This window comes from Mustelus asterias, chromosome 25 (assembly GCF_964213995.1).
Source record: "Mustelus asterias chromosome 25, sMusAst1.hap1.1, whole genome shotgun sequence".
In the NCBI taxonomy this organism is placed as follows: domain Eukaryota; kingdom Metazoa; phylum Chordata; class Chondrichthyes; order Carcharhiniformes; family Triakidae; genus Mustelus; species Mustelus asterias.
Genome location: NC_135825.1, coordinates 14,792,121 through 14,807,942, shown reverse-complemented (window position 1 = coordinate 14,807,942; position 15,822 = coordinate 14,792,121). Strand labels below are relative to the sequence as shown.

The 15,822-nt window shown below is 44.7% G+C and overlaps 1 protein-coding gene across 2 annotated transcripts; it reads right to left on the bottom strand.

Annotated features, from left to right (window-relative positions):
- Positions 1 to 15,561, bottom strand: LOC144511819 (gastricsin-like). Of its 2 annotated transcripts, none has more exons than XM_078242170.1 (9): positions 15,506 to 15,561; positions 14,735 to 14,900; positions 12,448 to 12,565; positions 12,200 to 12,318; positions 9,406 to 9,605; positions 6,000 to 6,122; positions 5,416 to 5,560; positions 2,039 to 2,137; positions 1 to 156 (listed from the first exon to the last, which is right to left on the bottom strand). In XM_078242170.1, the coding sequence occupies exons 1-9, from the start codon at positions 15,559 to 15,561 to the stop codon at positions 1 to 3; spliced, it is 1,182 nt and encodes a 393-aa protein (XP_078098296.1). The 2 variants fall into 2 exon arrangements, with proteins under 2 accessions (XP_078098296.1, XP_078098297.1); XM_078242171.1 differs by having other exon boundaries at positions 6,000 to 6,110.
- Between the last annotated feature and the right edge of the window lie 261 nt (positions 15,562 to 15,822).

The following is a 15,822-nucleotide window of genomic DNA, read 5'->3' as shown; positions in this document are numbered from 1 at the left end:
TTAGGCAGCTGTAGCAAATCCGATTCTGTTATTCCCACGGTCAAAAACAGAATAGAATGCTCCGAGGAAGACGTCACCCAGAATCCATAGCGGTCCGTATTGGGTTGGGGGAGGGAGGTAGGTTGGTTCAAACCCAGCAGTACAGTATCCATTGTTCTGTAAGATAATGACGGTGCATGAGCTGATAATCATGTACAATTTAATCCTCTCTTTAAGCAAATCGACCAACTTCGGATCAGGTGAATATGTTCATAGAAATGTATCATTTTCAATGCTAAACTTTCCAACCCCGTGATCAGCAATCATGCTCGAATTTTGCAAAAAAAGAAACATGTTCTATTATCCTGATGCATTTCTTTATTCAACACAGGGAAGGAGAATTCCAAACTAGAGGGCATCGGTTTAAGGTGAGAGGGGAAAAGGGACTTGAGGGGCAATTTCTTCACACAGAGGGTGAAGTGTATCTGGAATGAGCTGCCAGAGAAAGTGGTTGAGGCAGGTACAATAGCAACATTTAAAGAGCATTTGGATAAGCAAATGGATGGGAAAGGATTAGAGGGATATGGGCCAAACATGGGCAACTGGGACTAGCTGGGATGGCACCATGGTTGGCATGGACCGGTTGGGCTGAAGGGCCAGCTTCCGTGCTGTATTGCTCTATGACTACATAATTGTGCAGTGGTGAACATATATTGCTACTGTCCAGAATATGCTTTCCATGTAATCACCGCATCCAATTTAAATTCAGATCATCAACTAAGGAGGGCTTTTTGGTTCTCGGTCAGGTGTCTCAAGGGGGTGTTACACATTAGGACAGGTCTCTGTTTCATCAAGGGGAAACGGGTACAGGAGGATCATTAAACTATACTGAAGGTAACCAGGACTCTTGAGTCCATATCTCATCCCTATTGGCTGAGAGATGACAGCATTGGAGCAATGGTCCCTCTAAGCTGCACGGGTGTGTGGCAGCACTACTCCACAGCAATCTGGAACATTCCATAGAGTGCAACAAACATTCCCCACACCATAAGGAAGAATTTGAATGAACATTGGTATGGGATAGATGAGGACGGTGAAGTGAATTCCAATACGAAAAGTGTCATTCTCCTTTCCTCTAATGTTATACCATAAGAAACAGCCAGATTCTGTAATATATGTGTATATATTGCATGTTGAGGTTTTGGGGTGCGTACTGCCCCTTTAAGAGTGTGGGTCAGCTGAGCCCTGGGCAATTAGCTCCTGGTGTTGGGACCAGGTTGTGCAGTCTGAGATCTGAGTGTGGAACAGTGCACACCTACAATAAATAGCTCCCAGTGTTCAAGTTACCAAGACTACTTGGTAGTTCTTTAGGCATCATAAGTCAATAGGCGCAGACATAACAACTTCTACCATGGCACCATTCTGATCCAACTTTAAGGATGATGCGCGATATAACACACGAGAGGCGTGATGTACTCGGGAAATAAAGGCTTTTATTGCCAACAATAACAGAGCTAACATATACAGTACACGATCCCAGACTAAAGGGTCACCAGGCAGAGCAGTGACCTTTATACCTCTCCCAGGAGGCGGAGCCGACTGGGGTGTGCCATAACAACTATATTAACAGGTAGAACAGCCCAACCCTAACCCCAACAGTAACATATATACAGACTCATAGTACTGGCCAGACCATGGCTCAGCACTACCTAGTGGGAACCAACAACGGTTCACCACAAAGGAGTAACAGGAAAAGCTAATCCCCAGTGTTATTTTTTGTTGTCCTTTTGAACATCCCTGGTTTTAATCACTCCACTTTGCCTGGCTGCTCCCTCAGTTGTCTTGGCCCTAGGCTCGGTAATTCCTTTTCTCAGCCGCTCCACCTCTTTTTCCTTCTTTAAGATTTTCCTTAAAACCTACCTCTTTGACAAGACGTTTGGCCATCAATCCAAATATGCTGCCATATTTCACTTTATTGCACACCTACAAACACACCTTGGGATGTTTTGCGACATGAAAGGCGCTATATAAATACAAGTTGTTGTTAGTGCATACATACCTGAAGGATGTATACTGATGGAGGGATTGTGAACTCAACCCCACTGATCACAAAGGTCAAAGAAGGCATGTTTCCAATGTTGTTACAGTTGACAGCAAACTGTTAAGTAGAGAAGACAACATTGAAGAATAACGTATGATAACGTACAAATGGAAAATAAAGAGCATGGGACTTAACATTTGTTTCACAAATGATCTGTCAAATGGATTATGAAACTCGAGTTGGAAATGACATTAATGCTACACTTCAGGGGCCCCACTATTTGTTCTATTTATATCACATTAACATGAATATAGCTATTCCCACTGAGATATTTGAACAAAGATCTAATGCAAAGTGTTATACTGTAATCAATGGTAACATGTTGTGAGGGTCAGCTGACCTGGTAGACAATGTAACCAATAGAAAAATGATGTGGTGGTCAGCTGGCCTTGTTATAAATATAAAGCAAACAGGTATTGTGGGGAGCTTGTCTGGCCCAGGGTGTGGCCTGAGTGTTGGTGTAAGGAAGTTCTTTTATTAAATCTTTTTTCTTTGATTTACTTTATGAAGTTAGTTCTTTTATTGCTCGCAATTGAAGTATCCTTACTGCTGGAAGAACATAAAGAAACTGGCTTCAATATTCTGCTATCGTGTCAACTGGTTTCCTTGCAATCACATTGAGTGGGGAACACTAATGGTCTGTATATTGCAGTTGTACAGCTGGCGAAACATTCACCATTGCACTGTGAAATCGATAGCAACTTCTGACACTTGTACAGTTAAATTGGGAAATCCAAAGTTGCTGTTGGTGCTTCATCACTCCACCATAGCGTGCAATGCTGAAGTCCTCCAATTTGGAAATCAATTCAAAATCATTGAATTGAGATGAAATTTCATTTCTAAGCCCTGATTCTTGCTATAAAAATACACAAAAATGGCTGAATAAGATGGAACTGGGTTTTTAACAGCATATTTCGTCATAAATACTATTGAACCACACTTCTGGCCCTGGCAAATTAACTGTAGATTTGCAGAATGTCATTTTTTTCTATTTCATTCTAAGAATGTCACAGATGTTTAAAGGTGTTTTCAAAGTTTGTTTATGATATTTAAGCTGTTGACTTAATTGTGTGTGAACCTTTATTTCACTTTCTGTTAAAATGTGCAGTGATTTGGAGTCATGGCCCTAAAGCTGTAGCCTTTGGATTTAGGCTGGAGACCTGATCCAGGAAAAACAAGCTACAGGAGACACAGGTTAGCATGTATTTTGTCTCCCTCGTGTGTCTCTAGACGGGCTTGCCTCCCACACGAGGTCAACGGACCTTTCTCTGGCCCGCCCCTCACCCGCTGTCATTCCCGTGGTGGGCGGAACGGGTAAGTTCACCCCAGGAAGTCTTTTAAATCGCAGTCAAAATTGTGCCAAGCACATGCTAAGACCTATATGTTACTTCCTGAGTTGCTGTCGGTGAGAATTCCTCAATGTGATTGGCTAGTATCGGGAGACTTAGTTGAGGATGACAGCAGAAACCTGAGCTCTATAGACATTAAAGGAGGCGTGAAACAAAATATCACATGGTAAAGGAAGACAACATTGATGAGACCTTCAACATAAGTTACACTTGCTGGTTAGGTGTATTGGCCATGCTGAACTCTCCCTCAGTGTGGCGACCAGGGGATTTTCACAGTCACTTCATTGCAGTGTTAATGTAAGCCTACATGTGACATTAATAAACTTAAACTTAAAGGCACAGGTTGTAAGTGATCAATTGACATCATAGGGCTAACATCAGGAAGAACAGCTTCATGGAAGGAGAGACCACATCAAGTGAGATAACAGAGTAAAAGATCATTGATTTACTCAAAATCCAGTAGAATGATATGATGGCTTAAATTTTATTCTTGCTGAATGAGCTACAGTGGGTTGAATGGAATCCTAAGTATTATTTAAAAAATACATTAAAATTATGTTTTTTTAAAAATGAAAACTCTTATTCCTCGAGGTCTATTATCAAGCACTTTGTAATCAAGCATTTCTCTCTTTCACACCAATTATCAGCGTCAAGATCGCCAGCAGCAAGTATGGCATCATGTTAAATGCACAATGAAGCTTCTAGTATACTGCCCTGAATTGTACCTTAACCACAACCAAAGCTGACTCACTACAATATCAATGTTATTCGCCCCACTTCCTACAATGCATAACTTTAGAGTTCTTTGCATGCAACAGTCCATTGTTAGTCAGGTACATGTTCGAGGAATTGAGGTTCAACCTCGTTTTACTTAAGATCCTACCAATTGCTAGAGAGAAGAAAGTTCAATTCCATCACTTTGAATTGAATTTGAATTTAAGCCCTGGAACTGAATGGGTGGTGGATTAATTCACCGTGTCATCGCCTTCTACTTTAAATGCCATTAGGGCAATATTAATCCTTAAAATGTTTTCATGATCATGTGGCGCAGTGGGTAGCGTCCCTGTCTCTGAGCCAGAAGCTCCGAGTTCAAATTCCACCCAGGACTTGATGGCCAAGGAAGGTGTTCTCATAATGAAGTCAGGTAGATTGACACCAATGGCCAGCTGTAAGAGTGGGAGAGACTCCTGGTCAGCACACTTGATGAGGAGTGATGCCCCTCAAGCTATAAGCACCTAATGATAGATTAATTTTAAGTTTACTTATTAGTGTCACAAGTCGGCATACACTGCAATGAAATTACTGTGAAAATCCCTGAGTCGCCACACTCTGGCGCCTGTTCGGGTACACTGAGGGAGAATTCAGCAAGGCCAATGCACGTAACCAGCAGATCTTTCAGACTGTGGGGGGAAACTGGAGCACCCGGAGGAAACCCACGCCGACACGGGGAGAATGTGCAAACTCCACATAGACAGTCACCCAAGCCGGGAATCAAACCCAAGTCCCCGGCACTGTAAGGCAGCAGTGCTAACAATTGTGCCACCATGCCGCCCACTAGTGACCTCTTCTGGGATTTACTAGCTATGGAATCAGACAAAAGTCTGCCTTGGTGCACCACTAGGTGGAGGGAGAGAATTGGAATTGCTGCTGTCAGACGTTTGAATGGACTTACCTTGCATTAAGTTGATCTTTCTCTACACATGAGCTATGACTGTAACACTACATTCTGCACTCTCTCGTTTCCTTCTCTATGAATGGTATGCTTTGTCTGCATAGCACGCAAGAAACAATACTTTTCACTGTATGTTAATACATGTGACAATAATAAATCAAATCAAATCAAATATTCATCAATTATCTGTGACCAGATAATATGAATTATTGATGGCATCTACTGATTTCCATTCCTTTCATTGTCAGCATGGGGCAACATTCCCAATTGTGCTGTCGGCCCAGAATCAATTGGCATTTCTTACAACAACTTACCTCACCATTCTGATCCTCATACGCACCAATCTCCCGCAACAATGGACCTAAGTACTCATGTGGGACGGTGATTTGGGAGGTTCCAGTGTCGACTATAGCTTGGCACCCTTGGTAACAGAAGGTATTTCGGCCGTTGAATTTCACACTGAAAGGGAGAATTGTGTTCTAGAGTGACATCTCAAGCAATGTGTGGAACAAAGCAGCAACTATACAATCACACTTCAATTGTTCAGTACGCAGAACCTCAGTCCCTTCCCTCTTTGGGGAGTCAAGTCCTACAGCAACCAAACATCTGCTTGTTCTGAAGTTTGAGTGTCCATTGATGAAACAGACAAAAGGAATTCATTCATAAGAGTATTTAAAGCGTTTGTATGCTAATATCTGCACAATATCATTTCAAAATCAGAACGTTATTATGGAGCATCAGTAACAGCTTCTTCTTACTGAATAGCAATGCTGTTTTTTTGAAGAGGGATCTCATTACAGAAATGTACTGTGACCCTTCAAGGGATTTGTAGCCAGCCCAGCCTATCGACAGGGTGGTTGTTCAACTGTGATTACTGTTTTATTTCTTTCTCACTTACCCTTCAATGGCGATTGTCCAGTACTCTTCTTGAATAACTGGCGCCCAGTAAATCTGACCTCTGTAGAGACTGTTATCAATTCCTCCAAATACCACTTCACCTCCATCTTGGCTGTTTGCAGTCCTGGAATAAATGAAATATTTCAGGGTCAATTAATGCATTTCATTGGTCTCCCCCTCAGTTACCTTCTAACTCCGGACTGAAACTCGTATCCCTTTTTTTCCCACCCCTCGGAAACATTAGGGGTAGAAATTTCTGGTTGCACACGCCACAAGACCTGAAATTCCAGCCCAAGGTCAACAGACCTTCAAATAATCTTTCTGTCCTGCCCGTTACAATTCCTGCAACAGGCAGGATGGGAAATTTCTGGCCTAGATGTTCACTCAGAGGTTTGTGAATCTACAGAATTCTCCATCCCAGACAGTTATGGATATTCTGTCACTGAATATATTCAAGGTTGAGTTAGGTACATTTTTGGACTCCAAGGGAATCATGGGAAATGGGCACAAATTGGCTCTGACGAAGGGTCATCCAGACTCGAAACGTTGGCTCTACTCTCTCTCCACAGATGCTGTCAGACCTGCTGAGATTTTCTAGCTTTTTCTGTTTTTGTTTCAGATTCCAGCATCCGCAGTTTTTTGCTGTTATCATGGGAAATAGTGATTGGCCGGAATGTGGGGCTTAAGTCAAAATCTTATTGAATGATGGAACAGGCTCAAGGGATTGTATGGCCTACGGCTAGTGCTTGTTCTTGTAATAGGGGCCTATAAGTCGACCTGGTGCATGGAAAAATTCAATTTCTTTGGCCCCCAAAAAATTATGTTTCTGCGTTTGATTGGTGGATAGCTTAATCCCCCTCCCCCCGCCCTCCCCCCACCCCGACTGCCTCTTTTCAGCCCCGAAATGTTACACGTTAATAGTCTCAATTTTTCACCCCACAAGTGGATATTTTGCTTACACTGCCTTGGAGTTGCGGGGAGTGGGAGGAAGAAACCAAGCAGGTGATACAGGCTGTGTTGTGCTAAGAAGCACAGGGTTTTGGGGCACACCCACACAGAGCAGACAGCTACTTGTATTTTTGATTCCTGTGGTAATTGTGGTCATTAAGGGCAACACAGCAGAAGAAGCTCATCTGGCTTGGGGGCAACCAATTAAGACTGAGAGTGGGTAATCATCCCAGGGGTGGAATCCTCACATAGGCAGAAGACAGTTTGAAGCCACGTGGAAGACATGCAGAGACAGGGGCAGTTGGTGGGCTGGCTGCCAGCCTCTGTACAGTTTTCCTTATTAATAAAGACCCTTTGTGTTCTTTATTGTATTTATTATTGTCATAACTAGGCTTACATTAACACTGCAATGAAGTTACTGTGAAAATCCCCTTGTCGCCACACTCCAGCGCCGGTTCGCATACACTGAGGGAGAATTTAGCATGGCTAAATTCAGACTGTGGGAGGAAACCGGTGCACCTGGAGGAAACCTACACAGACACGGGGAGAACGTGCAAACTCCACACAGACAGTGACCCAAGCTGAGAATTGAACCCAGATCTCTGGTGCTGTGAGGCAGCAGTGCTAACGACTGTGCCACTGTGCCTGATGAAGACTGTGGGTGTTGGTCATTATAATTGTCTTTTGAGGATCCAAGGGGAAGTAAAACTGAAAATATCCTGTCTTGCAGGACAGGTGTACAAGGTGGTCAGGAAAGCACATGGATTGCTTCCCATTATTTGGGTGAAATATTGGATACAAAAGCAGGGATGTAATGCAGGAACTGTATGAAACACTGTAAAGTAAAGTTTATTTATTAGTCACAAACAAGGCTTACATTAACACTGCAATGAAGTCACTGGAAAATTCCCCCAGTCGCCACACTCCGGCGCCCGTTCGGGTCAATCCACCTAACCAGCACATCTTTCAGACTGTGGGAGGAAACCGGAGTACCCGGAGGAAACCCACGCAGATAGTGACCCAAGCTGGGAATCGAACCTGGGTCCCTGGCACTTTGAGGCAGCAGTGCTAACCGCTGTACACCATGCCGCCTGGTGAGGCCAACTGGAGTTTTGTGTACAGTTTTGGTCCCCACATTACAGCATGGCATGGTGGCACAATGATTAGCAATGCTGCTTCACAGTGCCAGGGATCCGGGTTCAATTCCAGCCTAGGGTGACTGTGTGGAGTTTGCACATTCTCTCTGTGTCTGCGTGGGTTTCCTCCGGGTGCTCCGGTTTCCTCCCACACTGTAAATATGTGCACGTTAGGTGGTTGGCTGCACTAAATTGCCTAACGTGTCCCAATATGTGAATCATAGAAACCCTACAGTGCACAAAGAGGCCATTTGGCCCATCGAGTCTGCACCGACCACAATCCCACCCCGGCCCTACCCCCCTATCCCTACACATTTACCCGCTAATCCCTCTAACCTGCGCATCTCAGGACACTAAGGGGCAATTTTAGCATGGCCAATCAACCTAACACGCACATCTTTGGACTGTGGGAGGAAACCGGAGCACCCGGAGGAAACCCACGCAGACACAAGGAGAATGTGCAAACTCCACACAGACAGTGACCCAAGCCGGGAATCGAACCCAGGTCCCTGGAGCTGTGAAGCAGCAGTGCTAACCACTGTGCTACCGTGCTGCCGTGTAGGTTAGGGGATTAGCAGGGTAAATACATGGGGTTGCAGGAATAGGGCCTAGTTGGGATTGTTGTCAGAGCAGGCCTGATGGACTAAATGGCCTCCTTTTGCACTGGAGGGATTCAATTCTATGATTCTATGAAAGACATAATTGCTCTAGAGAGGCTGCAGAGGAGATTTACAAGAATGTTGCCAGGGATTTAAACTTGGAGCAATGAGGAGAGATTGGATAAACTAGGGTTTTCCTCCATAGAACAGAGCAGGCTACAGGATGACCTAATGGAGGTGTGCAAAATTATGGAGGGCCTAGACAGGGCAGTCAGGTGAGACTTGATTCCCCCAGCTGAGGGGTCAGTTACCAGGGGGCGCAGGTTTAAGGTGATTGGTAGAAGGATTAGAGGGGACGAGGAAAATCTTTATTACCCAGAGGGAGATGCACATCTGGAATTCACTGGCGGTTCAGGCTGAAACGCTCCACGCGTTTGAAAGGTACCTGGATCTACATCTGAAGGGCTGGAACCTGCAAGATTACGGACCAGGTGCTGGAAAGTGGGATTGAAATGAGTGGCTTGTTTCTTTTCACTCTTTTCTTTGGCTGGCTCAGACAGGATGGGCTGAATGGCCTCTTTCTGCACCGTAACCTTTCCATGGCTCTGTGATTCCATGGCTCAGACCCACTGGAATTGGCCTAAACAGCCATTAATCAGTTCAATCCATGGAGAATCCTATTGAAAGTATCTTGATCCATAGGTCCCTAAATCTTATATATTACCTGCCCAAGTACACAGAAAACAGAGGCTGTTCCAATAGGTTGTCTTTTAGCATGCTGTCGAACGCGGGTATTGCCCCTCCCTCTGAGAGCGCTGGATAACCCAGACCAAGGATTCCGTCAAAGGGTGCGTAATAAAAATTAGTGCCTGGTTCATTTTCGCTGAGGCCCAACTCCTGCCCTCTAATTGATATGCCGGCAACCTTGAGAAGGAGAAAATAGAAAGAAGAATGATGCACTGAGTGAGAAGATCATCAACTCCATTCATTTGCCTCCTGACAGATCCCTCCTCATTATAGTTTCCTCCTGCCTCATACTGCTCACAAAGCAAGATCACTCCGAATCGAAAGGAGGAGCATGTATTTAAATTGACTTAATGGGCTGGATGCCCAAACTTACTGCATTCCCCCCTTTACCATCGTGTTCACCCGTCCAGATTCAGCGCGAAACAGACGTGCTCAGGAAAAGTCTGTTTCGGGCACTCCAGCTTCTGAAGAGGTAAGTTCAGAGCTTCAGTAAGTTCAGGGAGGAGGAGGCGGGCCAGATGGATCTCTGGTGGCGGGGGGGGAGAGGAGGAGGGAGGCGAGCCAGATGGATCTCTAGTAGGGAGGTGGGTGGGGGGGGAGGGGGGGGGGTGCGGGAGGAGGAGGGCCATATGGATCTCTGGTGGGAGGAGGCAGGAGGAGGGCCGGGTGGGGGGGGGGGGGAAAGAGGAGGGAGGCAGGCCAGATGGATCTCTGGTGGGGGCGTGGTGGGCCGGGGGGGGGGGTCTGCTGCCACTCTGTGGGTGATCAGTGGCGGGGGGGGAGTGGAGCAGGGGGCCACAATCGGTCTGGGTAGCAGGGTGGGGGGGGGGGGGGGCGGGTGGATAAGGGGGACTGTTATGGTGTGGGGGTGGGGCAATGTCTGTGGGGGCCATCACTCCCAGTTCGCGAAAAGTGGCCCGGGAGCGATGTGGCGGTGGAGTGTTTTTCAAACTTTTTTTACTGTGCATGTGCAGTTGAAGGCTCCGACCAGAGAAGCAGCGTTTCGGGCGTGATAAGCCCCACACACAGCGTGGTTCAGAATCGCTGCTTTTTTTTCAGGCTAAGTGCATATGGGGGCGCCTGAGAGCAGGTTTACAAGTCCGATCTGAATCACATCCAGATTTAATACTTAGAATCAAAATGGTAAAATCAGGCCCTCTGTCTCCTAGACTCACCAGCCAGGGGAAACATCCTATCTACATCAGAGCACGTGTCCTGACCAATATTTAACCTTCAATCCACTTCACAAAAACAACATTGTTATTATCAGATTGCTGTTTTTTGGGAGCTTGCAGAGTATAAACTGACTGCAGCTTTTCCTTTATCACCTCACTTCATTAGCCGAAAGACACTTTGGGATACGCCCCGAGTTCCTGGAAGGTGCTATAAACATAGAAACACAGAAGATAGGAGCAGGAGGTGGCCATTCGGCCCTTCGAGCCTGCTCCGCCATTCATCACAATCATGGCTGATCGTCCAACTCAATAGCCTAATCCTGCTTTCTCCCCATAACCTTTGATCCCATTCGCCCCAAGTGCTATATCCAGGCACCTCTTGAATACATTCAATGTTTTGGCATCAACTACTTCCTGTGGTAATGAATTCCACAGGCTCACCACTCTTTGGGTGAAGAAATGTCTCCTCATCTCCATCCGAAATGGTCTACCCCGTATCCTCAGACTGTGACCCCTGCTTCTGGACTCAACCACCATCAGGAACATCCTCCTTCCATCTACCCTGTCTAGTTCTGTTAGAATTTTATAAATCTCGATGAGATCCCCCCTCATTCATCTGAACTCCAGTGAAACAATTCTAACCAAGTCAATCTCTCCTCATACATCAGTCCCGCCATCCCCAGAATCAGCCTGGTAAACTTTTGCTGCACTCCCTCGAGAGGAAGAACATCCTTCCTCAGAAAATGAGACTAAAACGGCAGACAATATTCTAGGTGTGGCCTCACCAAGGCCCTGCATAATTGCAACAGCACACATCCCTGCACCCGTACGCGAAACTTCTCACAATGAAGGCCAACATACCATGTGCCTTCTTTACCGCCTGCTGCACCTGCTCAGTTCATCACATAAATCAGCTTCCCACCCATTGACCCCATCTACACTTGCTGCTGTTTCAGAAAAGCAGCCAACATAATCAAGGACCCACGCATCCCGGACATACTCTCTTCCACTTTCTTCCGTCAGGAAAAAGATACAAAAGTTTTAGATCACATACCAACTGGCTCAAGAACAGCTTCTTTCCTACTGCCATTATGCTTTTGAATGGACCCCCCTTATATTAAGTTGATCTTTCTCTGCACCCTAGCTATAACTGTAACATTATATTCTGCACCCTCTTCTTCTCCCCTATGTAATATATGAACAGTATGTTTTGTCTATATAGCATGCAAGTTTTCATTGTATCCCAATACATGTGACAATAATAAATCAAATCAAAGACTGTCTGTACAATGTTGCTTATTCAGTTGACATGGGATGATGCTCATAGTAAGAAGTTTAACAACACCAGGTTAAAGTCCAACAGGTTTATTTGGTAGCAAAAGTGGCTTTTGCTACCAAATAAACCTGTTGGACTTTAACCTGGTGTTGTTAAACTTCTTACTGTGTTTACCCCAGTCTAACGCCGGCATCTCCACATGATGCTCATACACATTGAAGAGTAAATACAGAGACAAAATCATTGCAAAGATTATGTCGAGCGGAGACCTGGAAATGAGGTGTTCAGTGCATATTGCGAGCGTATCGTTCAGTACTCACATTCACTGTATCATATCCAAAATATCCAGACAGATCACCGGAGCCATAAGCCAAACGAAAGGTCTGTCCATTTGTAGTGAATGTTGAGGATCGAGTTGGATTAAATTTTGCATGGTTATCTGTCGGAGAAGAATAAATTATCACCAACATTAGTTCAGAATTCAGGTCCCTTGGAAAGTAATTTGAATTAGAATTTTAAAAACATGCTCTGATCAAGTAATCAAATGTGTCGGTTATCTTTCACTTACCACAAGATTGACTGCGGCAGTAGATTGATGGGACCCAAAGGTTGGACGAACCAGTGTCAAACAGGACAGTAAAGCTCTGGGGTGGGGTACCCACAGTAATGGATCCATAGTAGAAACTCTAAACAGTGAATTGAAAAACAGGAACTGGATTTTATTTACACGAACTTGAGGCCGACAACCGCAACTGAAACCAAACATCTCTCCCAAAAAACCCCCCCAAAACGTTTCACTTTCTGACGGATTCCCGCACTTATCAAATTGACTATCAAGCTATGAGGTTTCTGCTTGTGGTACCCCGTCGAATGTGAGGGTGGAATCCTTGCTGGAAATATCTTACAATGCAATTGGTTTCATTCTCCAGAGGTTAAGCTCACAGGGGAGAGGATTGTGGAGATGTGGGGGGGAATTTTCCTGTGCTGCCAGCCAAAGGTTCGTTGACCTGGGTGGGATTTTCCAATCTTGGGATGATTGCGGCCAGAAAATCCCACCTGTAGAAAAGATTTCAAATGATCACTGAACCAAAGTGTTGGTCAGGATTTTCCGTCCTCCTGGCGGTGTGTTTCCTGGTGGTGGAAGAAGCGCACTAATGGCCACTGGTGGGATCGCCTGGTCCCGCTGACGTCTATAGCGTTTTGTCGACTGCCCTGACCCCGGGGAACCCATTGAGAGTAGTGGGATGGTCACCTTAGAATCAGAATCCCTATAATGCAGAAAGAGGCCATTCGGCCCATTGAGCTTGTCCTAACCTGGTAACCCCATGTATTTACTCTGCTAATCTCCCTGACGCTAAGGGACAATTTACCATGGCCAATCAACCTAACGCGTGCATCTTTGTAATGTGGAAGGAAACTGTAGCATCCGGAGGAAAACCCGTGCAGACATGGGGAGAACATGCAAATTCCACACAGAAAGTTGTCAAATCATCCCTCAGCCTTCTTTGTTCCAAATTAAATAACCCCAACCTATCTCTCCTCATAGCTACACATTTCAAGCCCTGGCAACATTCTTGTAAACCTCCTCTGCATTCTCTCTAGAGCAATTACGTCCTTCCTGTAATATGGTGACCAGAACTGCACACAATATTCCAGTTGCCCACAATCAATGTAAAACTAGCTAGTCTATAATTGTTTGGCATTTCCTTTTTAAACAATGGAACTATGTTTCCATTTCTCCAGTCCTCCGGTACCTCCCTTGTACTTGGTGAGGATTGGAAAATCAACTTTCAGTAATGCCAACCTCTTGAGTACTTCTGCATTTTTATGATGATCCCATCCAATATCTCAGTGTTCCTCCTGGACTACTAAATCTACACAATCCTTTTCCTTTGTAAATGCAGAGAAAAAAACATTCATTCCCACAGCCTCTGCATCTACACACAAGTTTCATTCTTCATCCTGATAGGTCCCACTTCTTTATTAACTAACCTTAACTTTATTAACTAACCACGGTGGCACAGTGGTTAGCACTGCTGCCTCACAGTACCAGAGACCTGGGTTCAATTCTCGACTTGGGTCACTGTCTGTGTGGAGTTTGCACGTTCTCCCCGTGTTTGCGTGGGTTTCCTCCGGGTGCTCTGGTTTCCTCCCATAATCTGAAAGATGCTTGTGTGCATTGACCCGAACAGGCACCGGAATGTGGCGACTACGGGAATTTCACTGTAACTTCATTGCAGTGTTAATGTAAGCCTTACTTGTGTCTAATAAATAAACTTTTAAAACTTTTTTTTACCATTAATACATTGATAAAAAATCTTTGGGGTTTCTTTAACTTTAATTGCTAATCTTTCTTCATGCCCTCACTTTGATTTCCTTATTTCCTTTTAACTTCATCCATGCACTTCCAATATTCACCTAGACTATCTGCAGTGCTTAGTTCTTTGTGCCTGCTGTACACTTTTTCTGTTTGATCTTTCCATGTATTCTTCTAGACAATCAATAGAGTCTAGATTTGGCAGTCCCACTCATACTTTTCGAAGGGGTGTGTCTACTTTCTACATTTAGTATCTCACTTTTTAGTGCGTCCCACTGGTTTTCCATTAATTTATCCCCTGGCAGTGCTCTCCTCAGATGATAAAATGTGTGGGGTTGCTGGGATGGGTGGGGAGTAAGCCTGGATTAAATACTCTCAGAGAGTTGGCTCAGACCTGATAGGACGAATATCCTCCTTCTGCACTTTCGGGATTGTATGATCTTGGCTGTAAGAAACTCAGCCTCTGCTGGAACTTGTTCTCTCCGACATATGAAGTAACCATTTAATACTTTCTAAAGTGGATTTTCTTTATACTTACATTCATGGAATTGAGAAGAGGTTCATCTCCCACCAGAGACTGTAACCCAGGGAACAAACCTCGGTATTTCAATGCTGGGTCGTATTTGTGTGTTTCCAGGAAATGTTTCAGCTCCCCGCGTTCCTTCAGGATGTCTCGTATAGACTTTCCCTTGTGTAAAGGCACTCTGAAATGATAAAGAGCGAATAATGAGGCGATCACTGGAGTACTCTCACTGTTTAATCTTACTGCTGGTCTGAACATTTTTTTGTTATTTATCAGTGTCACAAGTAGGCTCACATTAACACTGCAATGAAATTACTGTGAAAATCCCCCAGCCGCTACACTCCGACACCTGTTCAGGTACACTGAGGGAGAATTTAGCAGGGTCAATGCACCGAACCAGCATGTCTTTCAGATTGTGGGAGGAAACTGGAGCACTTGGAGGAAACTCATGCAGACGCGGGGACAATGTGCAGACTCCGAACAGACAGTGACCCAAGCCGGAATTGAAGCCATGTCCCTGGCGCTGTGAGGCAACAGTGCTAACCAATGTGCCACCGTGCCACCCACATCAGCTAACAAACTACACCATCAAAGCAGCAACGTTAGGTCAATCTGTTTGGCTTCGAACTAAACTGAACAACTTCAAATAGATCACGGGTAGGATTTTCTTAATCAAATCCCAAATGAGCAAACTCTATGAAACTTATTGGAAAGCAGTAGGTGCCTGATGTACAAAATGGTGCATGAATTGGCCGATATAAATTAGTTTTTTGGTTGTTGACCAACCTGAAGAGACACTCAGCGAGCTGGACACAGAGCAGTGAAAGGATTAACCACTTCATGGTGCTTCTTGCTGTGTGACGTTGTGGAAAGCTGTAACGTGATTCACACAATTTCTTCAATTGTGCTGGAGATGGATGCACCTGGGTCTTTTTATACCTGCGATTCACAAATGATTTTCTTCTCACCTTCACTAATGAAGGTCGCGGTATCTCAAACTGAATATTTACCGTTTTTTGTACAAATAAAACAGCATCAAAATATTTAAATAATCTTCAACCTCAAACAAAAGGAGAAGGTCAAGCAATGCAAGAAATAAGATA

Coding starts and splice junctions, on each gene's coding strand:
- LOC144511819 (XM_078242170.1), bottom strand. CDS start 15,561: ATGAAGTGGTTAATCCTTTCACTGCTCTGTGTCCAGCTCGCTGAGTGT. Junction 2,138..5,415: donor ATGAGGATCAGAATGGTGAG/GTAAGTTGTTGT, acceptor TCTACTTAACAG/TTTGCTGTCAACTGTAACAA. Junction 157..2,038: donor CATCAGTATACATCCTTCAG/GTATGTATGCAC, acceptor ATTATCTTACAG/AACAATGGATACTGTACTGC.